The following is a 20,312-nucleotide window of genomic DNA, read 5'->3' as shown; positions in this document are numbered from 1 at the left end:
TTACGAACTTGCTAACGATCAATATTAATACTAAATGGTGTTCATTGCGCTTGAAATGGGTGTTATGGTGCATGCTGCGTTCAGATTTAAGAAACGAACACTTCAGATGATGTCTCTCGTGGAGCAGTGTCAGCGAGACTCGGGCAGGACACGGCGGCAAGTCTGCGTCATTGAATGTGCTTCACTCGAGGTGGAAGACATTTATGTAAAACGACCATCTTTCGATGCAAGGCTTTGTTTTGTTGTTGTGCTAAATAACAAATGGTAAGGACGGGTAAATGCATAACTCCTTATAACAGGAAAGGATACCACATGCAATTAAATACCTCAGTCAAACACATATTTGTATCGCAACACTGAGCAACATTAAACGTGAGCAAACAGTACGGACAGCAATTCAATAACTACGTTTAAATACGCTGATCGTACCAGGTAGTTCCTTTGCATCCCTTGATATGAAGGAAACAAGAGATGCTGACAATACATAAATGCGCAATTTAAGTAGAAGACATGTGAAGAACACAAGCACATCTTTTGGAAGCGACGATCTTTTCAATTTGAATAACTGCAACATGCTCATGACACGCAAAGATTTGTGATTATCTTTTTCGGTTAGGACAAATAAGATTCGACAAGGCATTATGACTGTCATACTGAGAAAGATACGAGCAGGGACAGTAAAGCACAAAATACTGTAACGGCAGCTATACAGTTGGCGGTGTACAGGAATAAGTTTACAATACAATTAAACTTTGCATTCTAGAAAATTAATGTCATTTATATTCTTACGCTATTCCCAAAATTGGTATATTTAACATAACACTTTTGAAGGCCTCTGAAACGATAGAATGTGGCAATAGAGACTAAGTACTAGAAGACATTTGTAGCATTTTTGTATAACCAATTAAGTATTTGATTTATGAACAGCAAGCGCAGATATAATTCAATAACACAAGATCTGACACTTTTACATTAATAACAATTGCATATGACATGTGTTGAGAAGTATATGACTTACGACTATAAGTATGACTTATTATAGAATCTTGTTATTCACAGATTGAAATGTGATAATTATACAGGCTAGAAATAAATTGGAAAAGAGATTAGACTACGTCATGATATTCACCAAGGTACATCTACTTTTTATGATTGTTGACAATATAAACACTTAAGCAACAAGCTTAAAACACTTTGCGCTTAGTGGTAGACGCTTCGAAATATGAGTTCGGATGATCAAAAAACAAATCTTTAATAAAACATTTTACAGGAAGGACAAAACAACAAAGGAAACTGTTTTTGAAACAGAACAAAGGAAGTCCACTTTTAATAAGACTTGAATATCGTTTAGAACAGAACGTACTGACGTAACCGTAAGGTAATGACTTTACTTTCTAAAATAAGAAACGAATCAAATAAATAAAAGAAATCTATGATGTGACGGGATAACGTGACGAAATTCTCCGTCAATGTAAACAAAAGCTAAAGTGTAGATTTGTTTGGAAATAAGATTTAAAAGCAGCTTTCATTTAACAGCAACTTTCCAAGTTTCGGATATTTTTAAATTACTTCCTTTTTAGTCCTTATATGATAGCTCCGGTGGCCTAGTGGTTAGAGTGTTCGCCTCGGATGCGGGAGGTCGTGGGTTCGATCCTCGACCGAGTCAAACCAAAGACTTACAAAAATGGTACAGACAGCTGCCTCGCTTGGCGCTCAGCATTAAGAGGTTAGTGTTAGGACTGGTTGGCCTGGTGTCAGAATAATGTGACTGGGTGTGACATCATGCTACATGTCTGCGGCATGATGCTCCAGTGCTAGACATCACTATAAACTGCCACATTGCAGCCATCGTAGCGATATGACTGAAAAATTGTTAAAGCTACGTTAAAAATCCAAATCACATCACAACACACAATCTTTATATGTTTAGAATAAAGATCCTTGCCACTACTATATTTGCACAAGAATTAGGTCAAGTTTGTATTGTCTTTCACACACATTCGCAAATGGGGAAATCAATCCGCCTGATGCATCTGAAATATACTTAGACTTGACGTAAAATCCCTAGTTTGCTTCGATTGTCACTAGCCATGTTTGAAATTATCAGTTTTATATATTTCTGTTTGTCTGTCGGGCGAACGTATTATTAACAGTATAGATACCACACAGTAAATATTCCACAAATCAATACATAGCTTCCTAGTTCAAGGGAAAGAACTGCTTTATATGTTAGAGGCAGTCATTGAATAAGTTGTGTCCCTGGAGCTAATGGTGTTCCAGAAACAGAAACTGCCGTGATCATAATCTACAAGAATTTAAAGAAATACAATCGTCTTCTACCAAAACAGACGATCGTACGAATAAAGAGAATCGTTTTCACACCATTTTATTCACATATTTATAATAAGAAAATATAAAATGACTGGGACCCAAGTAACAAAATTAAAGATGGCAATATTTCCCCTGCACCTGACCTGAAGTGTCTTACGCTTTGTGTACCTAATGTAGTCAGAGAAAAGTACACTATATCCCAAACTTTTATAAGATATATAATGCATGTGATTTCATATTACGACAACTGGTAGGGGTTGCTTAAACGGCAATGTAAGGTATACAAAAAGCATAGAATGATTTTTGCGATAGTGAGTCATCTAAATTGATCTGGTAACTTTCTCCATCAAATAGTCAACAGAACCGGAGAGAGAGAGAGAGAGAGAGAGTCTTTGTGCTGAGTACTGAATGATTTTAATTAACGGATGTATTAAAACAATTTCTTTTGGTAAATAGCATCCTTTTATTAGTTATAAACTTTATTGGTTTATTTACAAATTGGTGCTATTTGTGAGATAAATATTTTAATCATCATTAATACAAATGCAATAAAAATAAATTATATTTCAAGGTGAAGTTCGTTGTAGCCTGTCGGCTTATTAAATAGTGGAATCTGTGGAACTTACAACACACACACACACACACACACACACACACACACACACACACACACAGTGCAAGCCCTCAAAACCGAAAACAAGTTTACAGAGGGTATTACAGATTTGAACAAAAATCGTTTTCTAAGCGCAAATGTGACGAGAGAGAAAGATGATGTAATTATGAGGGCAACAGTATCTATGTGCACAAGTGGACTAAATCGGGAAAGCTGTTAATTTTAAAATACAAGTATTTCATGAAAGATTTGCTGAACAAAATACGAAAATCGCATCCTGTGACATGAATACATATAATTGTTCCGTACCGAAATAAAGTACTCGTCACAAGAAACATCTGAAGAATTAGATAATTTTATAACTTTGTTAAAAGTCCATTAGAATTAGAAATGATGTTTCACAATGTTTAAATACCCGGTATAATACTTGATGTTCACAGTTCAAGAGCCTGGCTTAAAGAAGACGTGTAGTGATGCATATTTTGGCTTACATCTTTTATTAGATTATTTGTTAAGAACTCCATTTCTTGTTCCGCAGCCAAATAAAGCTGATCGTTAGCACACGCGAAGTTTGTTTGTTTTATATTCTGTTTATAAGATCTAAAACTTCAAGGTATGTCAGATCATTGCTAGGTGGCCCAGAACATACATTCTCGTCATTATATTGATTGCTTTCATCAACGGCCTGATTGCGTTTGCGAAACTGCAACATAAATTCACTCTGTTAGTCATCTTAATTATCCTCTCTTATGTCACGTGTTTAGGCTCGAATAAACAATAACACAAGAAAGAGTGAAAACAACAAGCTTTGAAAAAAATGCTATAATTTATTTCCCTGGAAAAATTCTGTACAAATAAAAATATATGAACTTACGGTTTTATATAATCAAATCCAAAAATATTCCAAGAATAATCCAAGAATAAAATTTTAGTAGTCCTAATAACAAAATGTTCTACTGATTTTACGTTCGAATCCCGACGAAGAATCCAAGATGGAAGACAATGACGTATGCTGCAATCTGTAGCGTTGAAGTCTACAGTTTCTTGTACAAACAAGTAGTATCACTCTGGTTTCTGATAGCTGAATAAATGTTATAAAATACTGCCATTGTTCCACAATATTACGTGAGCACCCGTATTTTCCAGAAAAAATAACAAAATTACTCCTTTTGAATCCAAGTAATTTGAAATAACTCCAAACCAACGAATTTGAAATAACTCCAAACAGCACAACATGTAACTAATAGTTTAACAGTCCAGCTTCTACTGAGAATAATTTTCCAAAACATGGGTTATCTTGTCTTGTAAAACATAAACAAGAAACCACGTGATCATCTTCTCGAACAAGCTACGTACTTGATACTGATCACGTCTACCCAGTGTGACCCTGAATAAAACCAATAATTTTACTCTAAGACATAATAAAAAATTGTTTAGATCTTAAAGACGAAGTCCCATCATGACCTCGATAACAACCAGTCATTTTAAAATAAAACAGAGCTTGTGTGCGTGGATGCTAAAAGTTTTGAAACAAGGTCAGGATCTAGGTCAACACCTGGTGTTTACTAAAGCGAACAGTCATGGTCAAACTATTTTCTGGAAAAGGTATCATCTCTAGTGAATAAATTTACATTGCAATAGCATGTAAAACAATATTTTTAAAAAAATTTAAACTGAGAAACAAACAATTAAATTGAAATAAATATATATTAAATCAGATATGATTGTATCAAATATAGATAACATATGATTGAACAAATCTATAACAACTACCCTACCGTCCCTTTACTTTAATACAAATTCTACATTGTTCAAGTTATCCTAATAACACTCCATTTATAAATCCAACTGTCAATTTGTCCATCGATCCATACATTCTTTTACATGCTCTTGTACAGTCAAGGAGTTTTCTCAAGCAAATCTAGCTAATACCGCTTTATATGAACCTGATAAACTAGTTCTGCAAGTAAGCACGTGTTTAGAGATATCCACTGCTCTAAAAAGTAGTAATATAACTCAGTCGTATATAAAAATGCATTCCTTTAATGATATAATGAGGGCCCAATAATCCCATCAAAAGAACTTTTTTAATTAGGAGTGGTTTCATGATAAAATTGTGCGGTGTGGTATTCATAGTTCTTGCTACGCCGTTGCTCTTAAATGCTGATCAGACAGAGACAAGTCTTATACACGGCACGTTGCAAAGTTATAATATAAGCGTGTGGCATGTTTCATGAAGATACATAAAGATTAAGCTGTAAGGAAGTGGGAATATAATTTTCAAATGCATAATAATTTCATGAAAAGATTTCAAACGGTTTATTAGATATTAAGCGGAGAAGAGAACTATTATTATTATTATTATTATTAATCACAGAGTTACCCTCTACTCGCTGTACTTTTGAATAGTAGACCATCCTTCAGATCAGAACTGCAAGCACAAACTGAACATAAGTTATCAGTACCTGAAATCAGTGTGCTAGTCCCGTGGTATCATTCTTCACTTTATTGAATGTTTTCTTCTTAGTCACTAATATTTAATATGGGTCTCTGACAATTGCCTTTGTTCCGTGTACCAAAACTCTATTTCTATTTCTTGTTTGTTCCTTAATGTGTTTATTATTTTAACAAATGTCTTATTAGCATATGCAAGCAGAATTAATGAAAGGCTTGCAGACTATATGTTTACACCCTGTAACAACCAGGATTATCTTATGCTTGAGTTTTTTCTTTCTTTCTGGTATTGTCTCTGAGTTCTTGGAAATGGTACATGATCGGGATACCTCGAACATGAAATCGAGATAAACTGAATGGGAAATCGGGATAGGATACATTTCGTCTTACCAGGGTCAAATTGTATTATTAGAGGACTTTTGTAATGGGTTGAGATATATAACGACCCGCACCTTAAATCACAAATGAACCTCATTGTTATTGTTGTTGTCATCGTCGCCGTCATTTCTAAAAAATTGAACGAGATGGTTATTTTGAATAGGATATGATTGTATGCAAAACTGGTTACCCAGAATACCCAGAAGCACGTGCATGAATCCTATGATATAAGTACGATGAGTTTATTCACTAAATATAGCGGCGCACAACCTTGTTTATGATATCAAACTACGTTTTCACTATAGCACAGTCTCGTCCACTAGACAGTTAACAATTAGTGAAGGTTTCGTTAAGGTTCAATTGTGTGTGTTTTGATAAAACATTCATCATATTATATCTGCTGTCTTTTACGTTTATTTTTAGAAAAGGTATATCGAGACCAAATTATTTTCAGTTTTTCACATAATTCTTATCTAGAATTCTGCAGCCGTGCTGCATATCCTTACAGTTTTATCCACCGCCTGCCAAAACATCAATAGCCCTAAGATCCACCCTAAGGTATGCATCACACTTTGCAAATTATTGTGCAGATGTCCACAGACCGCTCCACCGTCGCCCAACTCGTATATTAAGTTCATCAGTACGAAGGCACGCTATAGCATTATCGCATAGTACATGTTTAACTTTCTATTTTCTTTTATAAGGGGTAGGGATAAAATAAACCTAAACATAGTGTTACGTATATTTGATTTAATTTATATTTGATTTAATTTGTGTTTGATTTGATTTGATTGTTTGTGAGTTTTTGTAATCTTTTTATTTTCTTTACGTGTCAATGCAATGTAATTTTGTTTACAAGGAATTTGATATTTTCCAGAAAATTAAGTTTGACCGTAATGTTTCCATAAATACCTAATAATAGAAACAATAGTTTCTATATTTGACTTAGTTCATGGCCTTGATTGAGGGTCAATTAAACAACATTTTCTCGGAGCAAAATGATTGGTTCTTATCAAGGACATACAGGGGCTACGTGATTTTTAAATGTAAACATGATCACGTGATCCTCTATTTCGCAATTAGGCATTTCCGAAATTGCGAAGTACTTTGTATTAATAGTGATGATGATGAGAGAGAGAGAGAGAGAGAGAGAGAGAGAGTTTTGGGGCTTTTAAACACTTGATGTCAAGTTGTTTTCTTCTGTTGTGACCAGTATTGAAGTTTTTAAACTTTTTAGTTATATATTAATTTTTCTTCAGATTATTTGGACTCTAAAAGATTAATTCGTTTCTCTGGAAATATTATTGTATTCATACAGAATTTTTGAACAAAGACATTTCTTGAAAATTTTATTTGGATTTCCAAGACCGGAGGATTAATTATCGTGTTACTACATGTAACTGTAGACTTCAACACAGTACAGGCCACATCATACGTCATCGCCTTCCATCTTGGATTCTTCGTCGGGACTCAAAATTTAAATCATTAGAACATTTCAATATTAGGACTTCAAACATTTTATTGGTGGATTATTCGTGGATTATTTTTGGATTTGATTCTGGAAACCGTAAGTTCATATATTTTTATTTTCACAGAATTTTTCCAGGGAAATAAATTATTTGTTATATTTTTCAAAGCTTGTTGTTTTCACTCTTTCTTGTGTTTCTGTTTATTCGAGCCTAAACGCGTAACATAAGAATATGCATGACTCTAATATTATTTCATCTACAAGTACTCTATCACTTGTTCACATCCACATAATCTTTGTTATATCTGCTTTTGTGATAACTCATACTCATCTTGTCATGAACTACATTACCGCTTAATCATTGCTTAATCTTTTAATAATTTGTTCTCCATTCATTTATTTTAATTATGGTTCTAGTTGCTTCATGATAGTTGATATCATTAAAGTTTAGGTTCATTGCTCTTTACATTCGAGAGGTTTCAAGAACGTCTCGTGTGTAGCCGATAGAAGCAGTCTGTCGTTTACTTCGCATGCTATAAGGCATTTGTCTCTAATCAGAAAGAGACTAGGGTGTTCCATGTGCCCGATAGGATTGTCTTGAAGCATTGAGTACTTTCCTGAAAAAAATATACACAATTTCAATATATTTAAAAGAGTTATTACATAATAGATAGTAATAACAAAAATAATAAAAAGAGACTTGTGACCTTTCAATACGATTGTTTATTTTGCAGCACGGTCCACAAAAGATCCGATATCCAGTAATTCCGTGACCGTAAACGCAAGTATGTCTGTTGCGAGGCATTTACAATTTATATATTCCCACATCATACTAACTCGCACATTCACACACATGATGACAAGGCCGTAATGGTTGGAGGTGCTGGTAAGATAGTTAATGTCAGCACGGGTTCGATTCCTGTCTAGAACGAATACATATATATAAGAAAAGAGCGAAACCAACAAGTTTAGCTAAATTCAAAATTGGGATAAAAAAACAACACAATTGTCACTGACTTCAGGATTAAAGCACTAATTTGGAATTATTGTGAATTTATTCAAGGGCACCCAGGGTTATATCATTGTGATCCATAAAAACTGTTGGCAGTTTGATATATTGAAAGTAACTGGCACTGGTTTCAAGAGCGTCTCGTGTGTGGCCGATAAAAGAGATCTGTCATTTGCTTCGCATGCTAGGGTGATCCGTGTGCCAGATAGGATTGTCTTGACGCATTTAGTACTTTCCTGAAAAAATATACACAACTTCAATATATTTAATTATATCCTGAGTGAATATGTTTATTTATGTTTCAATGTACGTAAAGATGTTGCTACTCTTGGTTGAGTACCCTTGTAATGAAAAAGCAACCGTATTCCCAATGAAGAGAAATCATTTTCATATGGAATTAAAATGTCAGAAACTAACACAAGTTCCAAGTCCACTTTGAAAATGTAATAGGTATGATAGTCATTTGGTATTTGAAATGATTTGTTCAAACCATCTCGTTTGTTCATCGGCTGCCCATCAAGTTCCAAGTTTTACCGATATGATTTCAACCGGTCTACGTTTTGTTACTATCGATGTACGTAATAAATGACCTTCACCTTTCTAATCACAATTGCTTTTTTACCTGACCATCTGAAAAATTCAAGAAGTAATTTATTTCTCTAAAATACAAAGTGAAAATTAACATAGGGCATACAAGTGTTGTGAATTAAATCCATAATAATCATCAGAAGTCCAAAGTACAGAGTGTCCTGAATAACTTGGTGTTAGAAATGAATTCAATTGTGCCAGTGGCTTTCCATATATCAAACTGCCAACAGTCTTTACGGATCACAGTGATATAATTGGTGTCCTTAAATAAATTGACAATAATTCCAAATTAATGCTTTAATCCGAAAGTCAATGACCACTTTTAATTCCAATGAATATTAAAACAAAATAAAAACTCTGAACTCAACTAAAGATTAGTTCCGTTATACAGATGTTAAAATAAGAATGAATAATTCTAATGCAAACAACCTTATATAGATCCTCACTTGACCTATGTCACAATAACTAAAATATATCTGAATGAAATTTCCATCAAATTCGTAAATAATGTCAGGTCTATATATTTAAATTTTAGCAACAAGTCTATGAGAAATCAGGTATACCATATAATTTTAAAGTGGAAAACCAGTGTCCTGTACTACAAGTAAACATATTTACAAATAGTGTCTTAATGTTTAGTCTGCACTAATAGGCAAAACTTAGTAATGTAATAGCTTCTATAAAAATAACCCTTAAAGTCTACATAAAATCAACAATCTTTAACAAACATTAAACAATATATATATATATATATATATATATATATATATATATATATATATATATATATATATATATATATATATATATATATATATATATCATATTTTATTAACATTATTCATTGTTCGATTATAGATAAAGCATTTTCATAAGCAAAGCGTTGTCTTTGTTTCATCTTTGTCTTACGTTTCTGCATATAGAATACACTGAAGGTACGTCAAACCAATGTCCTACAGATAAACGACGTAATCTTACATTTGCAGGTACAACTGCCCAAAATTTTAGTCTGGATGTACAATTAGAATCAACCTCCAACGAAGCAGAGACGAAATACATTGCAATGATCACTGTAATATCTCTCATTGCAGCGGTGATCTTGGGAAGTTTACTTGTATTCTGTGGTAAGTTTGGAATATAATCTACGATGCTACTGTGGATCATATCTTCGTACACTCTTTTGACACTACAGTTGATATGTTGTTTTATTAAATTTAGATAGGATGAAGTCATTTTTGATACAGCTCACGATTTTGTTATGGTTTTATTACGCCGGTAAAGATCAGCTCAGTTAGTTGTTAATTCCGAAATCATTTGGATGATAATTAATAGAGTATTACTATTAAGCTGGTCATGGCATTATATATATATATATATACATATATTTACCGGAGTAATAAAAACATAACAAAATCGTGAGCTGTATAAAAAAATGACGTGGTAATGGTAATTGTAGGAGATTTTGTTAAGAAAGTAAATCTGCACGAAGGGACAAAGTTACAGGATCGTTATGTCCAGCCTTAGCGTGTATAATTGCGTACAAGCCTGATCCAAGTGCGAACTTCAAAGACCCAGATCTGCCGTAGTAGTATGAGATGGTAAATCAAGGTCTATGTTGTTTGAAGTTGGATCCAACTTATATGATGGTATATTCTATAAGTGTTTTTTATGAATAGAGTATAGTATTTTGCACTTCCTTTAACAAGTGCCAAAAATGTTATATTTGCTTGAAGAAAATAAAAACATCTCGATAAAGCTTATTTATTGAAATTAGCTTATTTATTGAAATTATTAAGATTAGTATTATTTTCCTTATTCGACTAATTTTGAATTGGTATTTAATCAAGGTTTAGAAAATGTATTTAATAACAAATTAATTATACAAGATTTACTGGTGTAAACTGAAATCACACTAATGATATATCTGGTGGGGTTTTTTTGTGCTCAAACCATATAGTAATAAATGGGGATATATGACAAGGACAGTATGCCACTAAAGCCTAAGGTCAACATGTCTCGAGTAAATAAGGCAATATTCAGTCATAATATCGGAGGGCAGACAGGTAATTGGTACTTATTCACAAGGCTTTTTAATATTACAACATGTATACAACTTTTACAAGGACAAAGTCAATACCTACAGTGTGTGTGACTATTAGAAGAAGGAACGCCGTATCTAAGGTGTGTACAACGCAATCACAAGGACAAAGTCCATACCTAAAGTGTGTGTGAATGCTAGAAGGATGAACTCTGTATCTAAAGTGTTGTTGAAGACATTAAAAGAACATGATTGATTGATTGATTGATTGGTTGATTGATTGATTGATTGATTGATTGATCGATCGATCGATCTATTGTATTTGTACGGCTCATCAGCACTGTTAAGCTATTTAGCGCCATACAAAAGGTTATATGTATGATCATTTGAAAATAATAAAAAGTTTCAGCGATATCAAAACCAAATAGTTGAAAGTAAAACGATAAGATGGTAAGTTTAATATATAAAACTTCCCTATCAACGATGAATGTAAATGGTGCATGTTAATATAGACAGATGAAAGGTTATTGAAAATAAGGGACGGTTTATACATAACATAAAAATGCTCAAGGTGATTTCATAAAAGTTATAGATTAGAGTAAATGTTCACTGTTTTCAGGAATTCTATAATACAAGTAAGGTTTATTGTATCAAAGAGTTCCTTCATGTCATGCACATTGTAATACTGATAGCTCGTAGGTTGCAGGTCGAAACACTCTATCATAATGTGCTTAACAGTGTATGGTTCATTGCAAGAAATGCAACCTGGTTGGTCTTCGCCTTTTAGTATGTGGGAGTCGGTTATATACGTATGACCAATTCTAATTCTTGCAATGACTACCTCCTTCTTACAGATGGCTCTGTAGGAAGGATTCCATTCTCCTACGGTTGGCTTGGTGGCGTGAATTTTATTATTCACTGCATCATTCTACGATGCCTTCCTCTTCTGACGTAAAGACTCTTTGATACTAGGTTTAAAATCAGTATACGGTATTTTGAAATTAGATGGTTCTTGGGATCTGCTTTTTCATTACCGTTACTAACAATATGGCTGGGAAACCAACAGTAAACTATATTGTGGGAGATATTCAGCTCAGTATTTTTGACGAGAATATTGGTTAATAATGCAATAATAATAATAATAATAATACAAGGACAAAGTTCATACCTACAATGTGTATGTGAATGTTAGAAGGTGGAACTCCGTACCTAAAAATGTATGAAGTTGTTACAAGGACAAAGTCCATGTATGCAGTCTATGTGACTGTCAAAAGGATAAACTCCGTGTTTGAAGCTATTAGAACGACAAAGACAATACCTACAATTTGTGTGAATGCTAGAAGGATGAACCATGTATCTAAAGTGTGTATGAAGCTATTACAAGGTCAAGGTCATTACCTACAGTCTCATTGAAACTGTCACAAGTATAAAGCTCGTATCTGTGAAAGAACGTCCTTTGCTTTGAATTTTCGGGGTATATTTGAGAATTATAAATTCATAATCATAAAAAATGAAATTATAATTTTACCTCATTTTAATCTATAAAAATAAATGAATTGCACAATATCTCGGAAACGGTCCGTAATCGAAGTTACCGTTTGAAACAGACGATACGACCTAATGCTGTGCGAATGATTCCATATCTACAGCAAGCGTCGTAATACTTTGCTGCTGGCAACATTTCATGAAGTACATTCTTGAGCTGTGAATAAATGAATGATATTATTCTTTGGTGTTCGCGCTAACCTATGTCTTCATATTCACGTTGGTATAAACGTACAAGTTATTTTCTTCAGCAGTACGAACTAAGCGGTCGCAGCATGTCCAGAGTGTTCGTTTGGAAATGCTATCAAATACTTCCGAGGAGAACACTTCATGCCTCCACAGGCCACGCAGACCGCGTGTTTCCAACGCTGAAAGCCTCCCTGCGAGGCGCGCCATGATGGAATTCAATCCTAACTATGACTTTTCTGTGGCCAAGTTTCCTGAACAGCAGCTTCGGGAACTACCAAGGGACAAGATCACAATAGTTAGGTAAGTATTTATTGCTATGGGTTTCCGTTCAACTGCTTTAATTCTGACCTCGAATCCAACCAAACTTGTGAGTTGATTTCTTCAACAATAAAATCAAACATTCCACACAATCCGATTTGTATGAGGCTGTACTAATGTTTCAATAATTTACGTTCCAACGTCAGTAAAAAAGAAATCTTTTTCTCGTCCTTCAGCAAAATTTATTTTAATGATTATTCTTATCGTTCTAATTTCATCTATGTCATTAATCCAAAAATGGAATTTAAACTAGCCAATATCTTTGTTCGCTACTTATTATAAATCCCATTGCGTTTTCGCTTAATTGCTGTCATTCTGGCCTGCATGATACGCCACAAACGCCTTCTCCAAAATATTATTTTGATTTTTACAATGCGCGAACAACAAAGAAATCTAATCACGGGTGCATAACACGAAGGCCATTGTCTAATTCAGTTGTTCCGCGCGACCCAAATAAGGGTCGCCATGACGTCATAGAGGGTTACCAGAATTTGTTTTATCAATATTTACAAACGGGGTCGTCAGGCTCAGAAAATTTTTTTTTTTATGGTCGCGGACAAAAATGGTTGGGAACCACTGGTCTAATCTCTGTTACTACCGTTTCATTAAATATCGAACATGGAGAGAATATCATATAATTAAATTTCTTCATGCTTGTTTGAAATAATTTTTGAAAACTAAAATTTCGATCTCCAGTAGGATTAACTATCATCGAAAGTTAGTGTTTAAATTAGTGTAAAATTTGTTTGCCCAAATTACCACTTGCATTTCGTCCCTTGATTCGGGTACGGATGCTGTTATTTGAGAATTCATTCCGCAACTCGTCAATCATCAACTACTGACTAAGATGTATTGATGGAATGTTCATATCAAGTTTAGAGTAACGTATCTTTGTTCTTGCAATAATGGGTCTCAAATTGTGGTTAAAAGCAGGATAGGAGCAACTGTTTTCTTTTTTTCTGGAGATTTATGAGGATGAATTGTGCAAAATATGGATAATGCGAAGAGAGAGAGAGAGAGAGAGAGAGAGAGAGAGAGAGAGAGATCTTGCGTTCCCTTTAATATGGTACGGATATTATAATGATAAAACACGCTTATTTTTGTTCTATGTTGTCAAATTCACCTTGTGATTTATCAGTTTACAAATGAAATATGAAAGCAGAACGTGGCTAAAGAATATTTCCTTAGGGCTCTGGTCAGACAAATCGCAAATAAGTGCAGTTCATATTATTATATAAATATATTTTCTTCGTTTTATTCTTAAAATGTACTTATTGCTATATGTGCACTGTATGGCCTTCTGGCTACTGATGCATTATTTCTAATTGTCCAACAAAATTACAGGAAATTAGCATTAAAATATCCATGCATTTGAAGATACGTTTCATCTTCTTAGCTCAAATCATTAGCTTGATTTGTTTATTTGGTAATATATATATATATATATATATATATATATATATATATATATATATATATATATATATATATATATATATATATATATATATATATATAATATATATATATATATATATATATATATATATATATATATATATATATATATATATATTTATATATATATACTTCATTTAAGCAGTAGGTTATAGTTGGTAAAACCATGGAATTAGCTACATTTTTCCTTGTGATAGATAGATAGATAGATAGATAGATGGATGGATGGATGGATGGATGGATGGATGGATGGATGGACGGACGGACGGATAGATAGATAGATAGATAGATAGATAGATAGATAGATATGGTTAATATCTGGTTTTTGGTATATTCAGTATGATTGGGCAAGGTGCTTTTGGAGAAGTATATGAGGGGAGACTACTTCAGATATGTCCTAAGAAAACGGAACTGCCCGTTGCTGTTAAGGTAATTAGTGCATCTCATGTTATTAAATTCCCGAGTGCCGTTTGGCTAACTGCTGCGATTTATTTTAGGACAGTTTAAATGTCCCCTTCACTCTTAGCAACAGTCATTACTAGCAATATAAATAGAACACCTGGCTGGAATACACGGTTTTCAGAATAATAGATTTCTTATTTAAAAAAAAATGTTAAAATAATTCAAATCGTATTTTGAGTTCATTAGCCAGAAAGGCGTGCCATTGTTTGTCGCTATCTTTGTCTTCATAAAGAATAGTTTTCAAGGAATAACCAATAATAATAATAAAACATCTTGCTCATTAGATTTTCCACAGCAGTTTTACAATCATCAGAAATGACATCCAATGTATCTATCAAATGAAAAAAAATGATTCTCTTGAACTTCCTCACAAATCTTAATTCTTTACATGATGTATTATTCTTATAGGCCATGCATCCAAAGTATTAATTCGGAATTAAATTTTTGAATGAAGGGAAAAACTTAATATTTTACACAACGTTTTAATTTGTTCGTCATAATATGTCTGAAAAATGTCTTCACAACCTGAAAATTTTCACGCATAAAAAAATGTGAAATATCTTTCTATCTGACGTTTATGACTTTACTTTTTCAGAGCTTACCCTCTCTGAGCACAGAACAAGCAGAAATGGATTTCCTGATGGAAGCGGTCATATTAAGGTTTATATATTGCGTCACGTCCTGTACATGTAACACTCATTTAAGTTGCTTAACATCGACACAGTAAAACAATATTACATTTAACATCACAATACATTGCTTTACATTTATCTGAAATCCATTTTGTCAGAAAGAAATTGTATTATCAACCTAACATAAGCACGTGACCATGTTCTGGACGAATGTGACTAACGTTCTAAACCGGTTCTGTCTGATTAAACATAAAGAAACATAACAATTCCCGTAAGAAACAACAAACAAAACTCACTTATCCCATTAAAATAACTTCTACGTTTTTAATAAAATTCCAGCCGTGTACTTGTTTATCAATTATTTAATCTGTTGGAATTATCTCTTGGTCTTACTTGTTTCTAATGCTTTCGTTTTAAAATTAGAAAATTGTTTTATCGCTGATGTTGTAATTGTAATTTTTTCGTAATATAGACTACTTATCATTCCAGGACTGAAATATATTAAGGTAGATAAATAGGTTCTGTTATAATTACAGTTATGCATATAAGCATAAGTAGGAACACAAACATATAAGCAACATCACTCAGCATGTACTCTATGACGTGTTAATTCCATCTCTGTAAATATTGTACGCGGTATGCTAATACCTGTTTGTTTGTTTATGCTTACATATATCTCTCACAGCAAGTTTAATCACCAGAACATCGTGAAATGTTTAGGCGTATCTTTTGATGAGCATCCTCGCTATATTGTACTGGAGCTTTTGGAGGGAGGCGATTTAAAAACTTTCCTGCGGGATTCAAGACCAAAGAATGTAAGCCAGAACTATTTCGGAGAGAGAGAGAGAGAGAGAGAGAGAGAGAGAGAGAGATTGTTAGTAACTTCTAAATTAAGTATCATTACCCATTATCCCTCTGTTGTACAGCGCAATTACATCTAGGAACATTATTAGGAAAATTGGAGCAACAGAATGTACAAGAGTATTGAATAAATTGTAAGTAAAGTGTGTGCAGTTTCTTTAAAAATTGAATCACATTATGATGCAATATAGAGTAGATACATTTATGGCACAGCTAATTTTTCACACATCTTAAAGTTTACGAGGCTACGAAACCTGATAAGATTTTTGTTTAATAGTTACCTTGTTTAATGTGACGATCAAAAGGAAACAAAAGCAAGAACCAATTGTAGCTGTATCTAACTTAAAACTTCTTGTTACATGTTTCAGCACAATTTTCTGTATCAAAAGTCAGCATCACACGTTAATAATTCAGTACTAAACCATACAGCTTGGAATTATTCTTTGTAAAATGACTCTTTCTACTAATTAGTTATGAACTGTTTGTTTTTGTAGGACCAAACATCTACTGTTACTGTGTTAGATTTATTGAGACTAGCAATCGATATTGCTAAAGGCTGCCAACATCTAGAAGAGAAACATTTCATACACAGGTAAATTTCGTCCAATCGTAAGAATCTTATTAAACGTAAATATATCTTGGGATCAGTTATACAGCTTGGAAAGATTGCTCATATTTTCTGCCCAATATTTTTATAATATATTTTTAATAAACTCTTTGGTCCGTTCATAAAAAATGACAATCTTCTGATGCGTTATAAGCGATGAAAATAAAATGCTATCACCAGTGAAATACAGAAGTTAACCAAAACAAAACAAAATCATGCAATCATTTGCAAAACCTATTCAGTTTGAAGACTGCGTACCTGATCTGCTTCAGTATTGTACTTTCTCATTCTATTTCAATACGAAGTATCATACAGACCCACTTGTAACACACAATCAACTGCTAACTACGTAGACCCAGACTATTTGTACATGTATTCTCTGATATTTTTACACCATCTGTCTGTCTATGGTTGGTGTTACTTCACTGCTTAAAACTCTCCTTACACGTATCACCTTTCGTATAGCATTGATAGGATCTAATGTAAAGGCTTGATTATGAATATCTGTCTTGTTCATTGTTAGGGACGTCGCAGCTAGAAATTGTCTTTTGACAACCAAGGGCCCCAGCCGAATGGCCAAAATAGCTGACTTTGGAATGGCCAGAGATATCTACAGGTTAGCTATAAACAAACTAATGCCATTGATGGATCCAGTGCACTTGAAAGCATTGTTATTCGCCATATTTGTATACTTTATATATATATATATATATATATATATATATATATATATATATATATATATATAAAGACACACACACACACACGAAAGAAAAGATTATAAAGCGCATGAAATTTTATATCTGCTTATCTATTTTGCCAATTTATAACAGATTTCTTACATGATTGTGTTGGTGGAGATTTACTTGTATCATTGTATGACCACTGTAGCTGAAAGTGTGGCTCGCTATTTGTACATGTATATGTTAATATAATATTCGTGGTCTTTAATTTCACCGCTGTTTGAATTTCCCAACGATAAAACCAACATTATAAAGCCACCAAAGGAGGATGTTATACAGTATGTATAATCAGCATTGCAGGTCACCTGTCACGAAACGTAAGAAACCAGATAATTTACAATTAAATTTATCTTTGCTCTTCATTCAGGTCAGATTATTATAAAAAGGGCGGAAAAGCTATGCTTCCAATCAAATGGATGCCACCAGAGGCCTTTTTAGATGGTGTGTTTACGACCAAGACAGATGTTTGGTAAGTGTTTTTGAATTTAGTTTTATTAACCTAACGTCTTTCAAAGGAGAATAATATAACATACGGACATTTTACGCTTATATGATAAACGATGCTGCACTTTGCCATTAAAGCATAGGACAAAGACTGCATAATAAAAGCACAAAAAAACGAACAAATATAATTCGGCCCTTACTTTACCTGCTACCTCCGCTTCCTCATATGTTCCAAATTATCAAGCTCCATGTCTTTAAAAAGAAAATACAACTTATCCCTGTCAAAAACTATCCTCTCACCGATCTGATTTTACTGTACGAGAATGGCCATTGTCTGAGTATAATACGGTGTTCATCCTGAAAATGTCCCTACCGTCTTCTCTTAAATAAAGAACACATGGTATTGCAAACTAAGTCCCAGATAATCATAGAATTGCTAAAACAAGTCCTAATTAATAAAATTATGAATAAACTTTAGTGGTACTCCAAATAATTTCCAACGCTGAAGGCGTTAATGTGCCTGTGGTAGCCATTAGCCACTAATGCACTAATGTACCAACGAACTGGATTTGTATTATGTGCCAACAGTCTTTTGTTTAATCACAGTAATATAATCCAATGTTTCCTTGTTTGAATTCACTGTAGTTGTCAGTTATAGTAGCTACCCAAGAATATAACTGAGCACTTTGTATTTCCAGAGAATTATTTGCCGCAAATCAAAATCTGAATGCAACAATATACATGATTTCTGCCAAGAAGTCATCGCAGGATTAAATAAACCTTTCCAGTAAACAAGATTTTATAAAAGAAACTAATGCACAAAAGAATCACGTGGATTAGGGCTAAAATAACAGTTCTAGAAAAATCTTAGTTGTAATTATGAGGTCTATTACTAAAATTATAATAACAAGCATGGGAAACACAATATACTTCGCTCAGCCCAAAATAAATATGTTTACTTCTATTGATAATGGTCCTGATTTTAAACTCAAACTCATAGAGAACATGAACTATGTATTAGTTATTTATAGAATTAAAAAAAATAATGATTTTGGTCAGATAAACAATGAAATTGAATTTGGACAAGGTCAGCTACATGATATAATTTTACATAACACACATCATATAATGAATAAAAGAGCTAACAAACAATGCAAATTAAATACACTGGACATTTTCATCGATTGAGTTTAATTGTTTGTAAATAACGGCGTGATCGTGAGTGCGTTTTATACGTATTTTTAGGTTTTATAGTTTTTTAACAAAGTAAAAGATTTTTACTCGCTATGGCAAAGTTTGTCAAGCGTTTCCGTGGTATGTTTATGATAGAAATACCTTGAATAAATGATCCAACACATAATGGAAACCATCATTATAAACCTGAATTCATGAACAGGACATGGAACTCCTCTAGTAGCATACACCCATTCATCTATTTTATTTTGACCCACTTGAAAGTGTTGATCTTTTAACGCGAGGCGGACAAATTCGTCTACCACATAGACCTCCATAACTCACAATTGCCGGAAACCTAAATATTCCTCAGGCAGAGCTTTACTTGTAATTGTATAACAGTTGTGAAAGGACAAAGGAATAGTTGGTTACAGAAACGTGTGCGTGTTGCACCTGATTAAGACAATATTTTCGAGAAATTATATTATTTATAGGACTTTTGAAAACCCTCAGTGTTACCGACATGAGATAATAATCGAAGCGGAACAACAGCCAGGGGATGAAATCACCAAAAGAAATACGTTGCTTATGAAAAACAACGTATGCGTGCGCTTGTAGATGCTATTTGCGGAATCACTTATGCAACCACAGTTAATCTGTGTGTGTCAGGAATCACGACTACTACAACTATAGTTACACCAATCAGAATTGCTATTGGAGATATATAAATAATATCCCGTGTGACTGGTGGCGAATGGTAAAACAGTTCTATACGATTAAATTCACGATTACGGCTGCACAAAGTAGACGCACTATAATTAATAAACTCTGCTCATTGACCATCGATGATAAGACGATTAGCATGGGTGAGTTCCAAATGGTGCTGGTGGAAATGGCAAATCACTGACGTCTCCGCACACAGGTACTAAACTGATGCTTACAGGCGATTGATTTACAGTTTTAAAACAATCAGGTAACTGTTAGCCAACAGGTTTTGCTTT

The 20,312-nt window shown here is 33.5% G+C and overlaps 1 protein-coding gene across 1 annotated transcript in view; it reads left to right on the top strand.

The window, feature by feature from the left end:
• LOC149805673 (uncharacterized) overlaps positions 1–20,312 on the top strand; it is a 293,351-nt gene that overhangs the window by 265,882 nt on the left and 7,157 nt on the right. Inside the window, exons 10-18 of the mRNA XM_089936655.1 lie at positions 7,979–8,029; positions 9,828–9,965; positions 12,676–12,913; positions 14,728–14,818; positions 15,447–15,511; positions 16,169–16,298; positions 16,839–16,936; positions 17,475–17,567; positions 18,062–18,163. Of these exons, the coding sequence (XP_089792781.1) occupies positions 7,979–8,029; positions 9,828–9,965; positions 12,676–12,913; positions 14,728–14,818; positions 15,447–15,511; positions 16,169–16,298; positions 16,839–16,936; positions 17,475–17,567; positions 18,062–18,163 (1,006 nt within the window). The remainder of the gene's footprint in view (positions 1–7,978; positions 8,030–9,827; positions 9,966–12,675; positions 12,914–14,727; positions 14,819–15,446; positions 15,512–16,168; positions 16,299–16,838; positions 16,937–17,474; positions 17,568–18,061; positions 18,164–20,312) is intronic.

Source organism: Sinohyriopsis cumingii, chromosome 2, assembly GCF_028554795.1.
Source record: "Sinohyriopsis cumingii isolate HCF-2022 chromosome 2, ASM2855479v2, whole genome shotgun sequence".
Lineage (NCBI taxonomy): Eukaryota > Metazoa > Mollusca > Bivalvia > Unionida > Unionidae > Sinohyriopsis > Sinohyriopsis cumingii.
The sequence above is the reverse complement of the archived record's forward strand: the minus strand, read 5'-3'. Positions and strand labels throughout refer to the sequence as shown.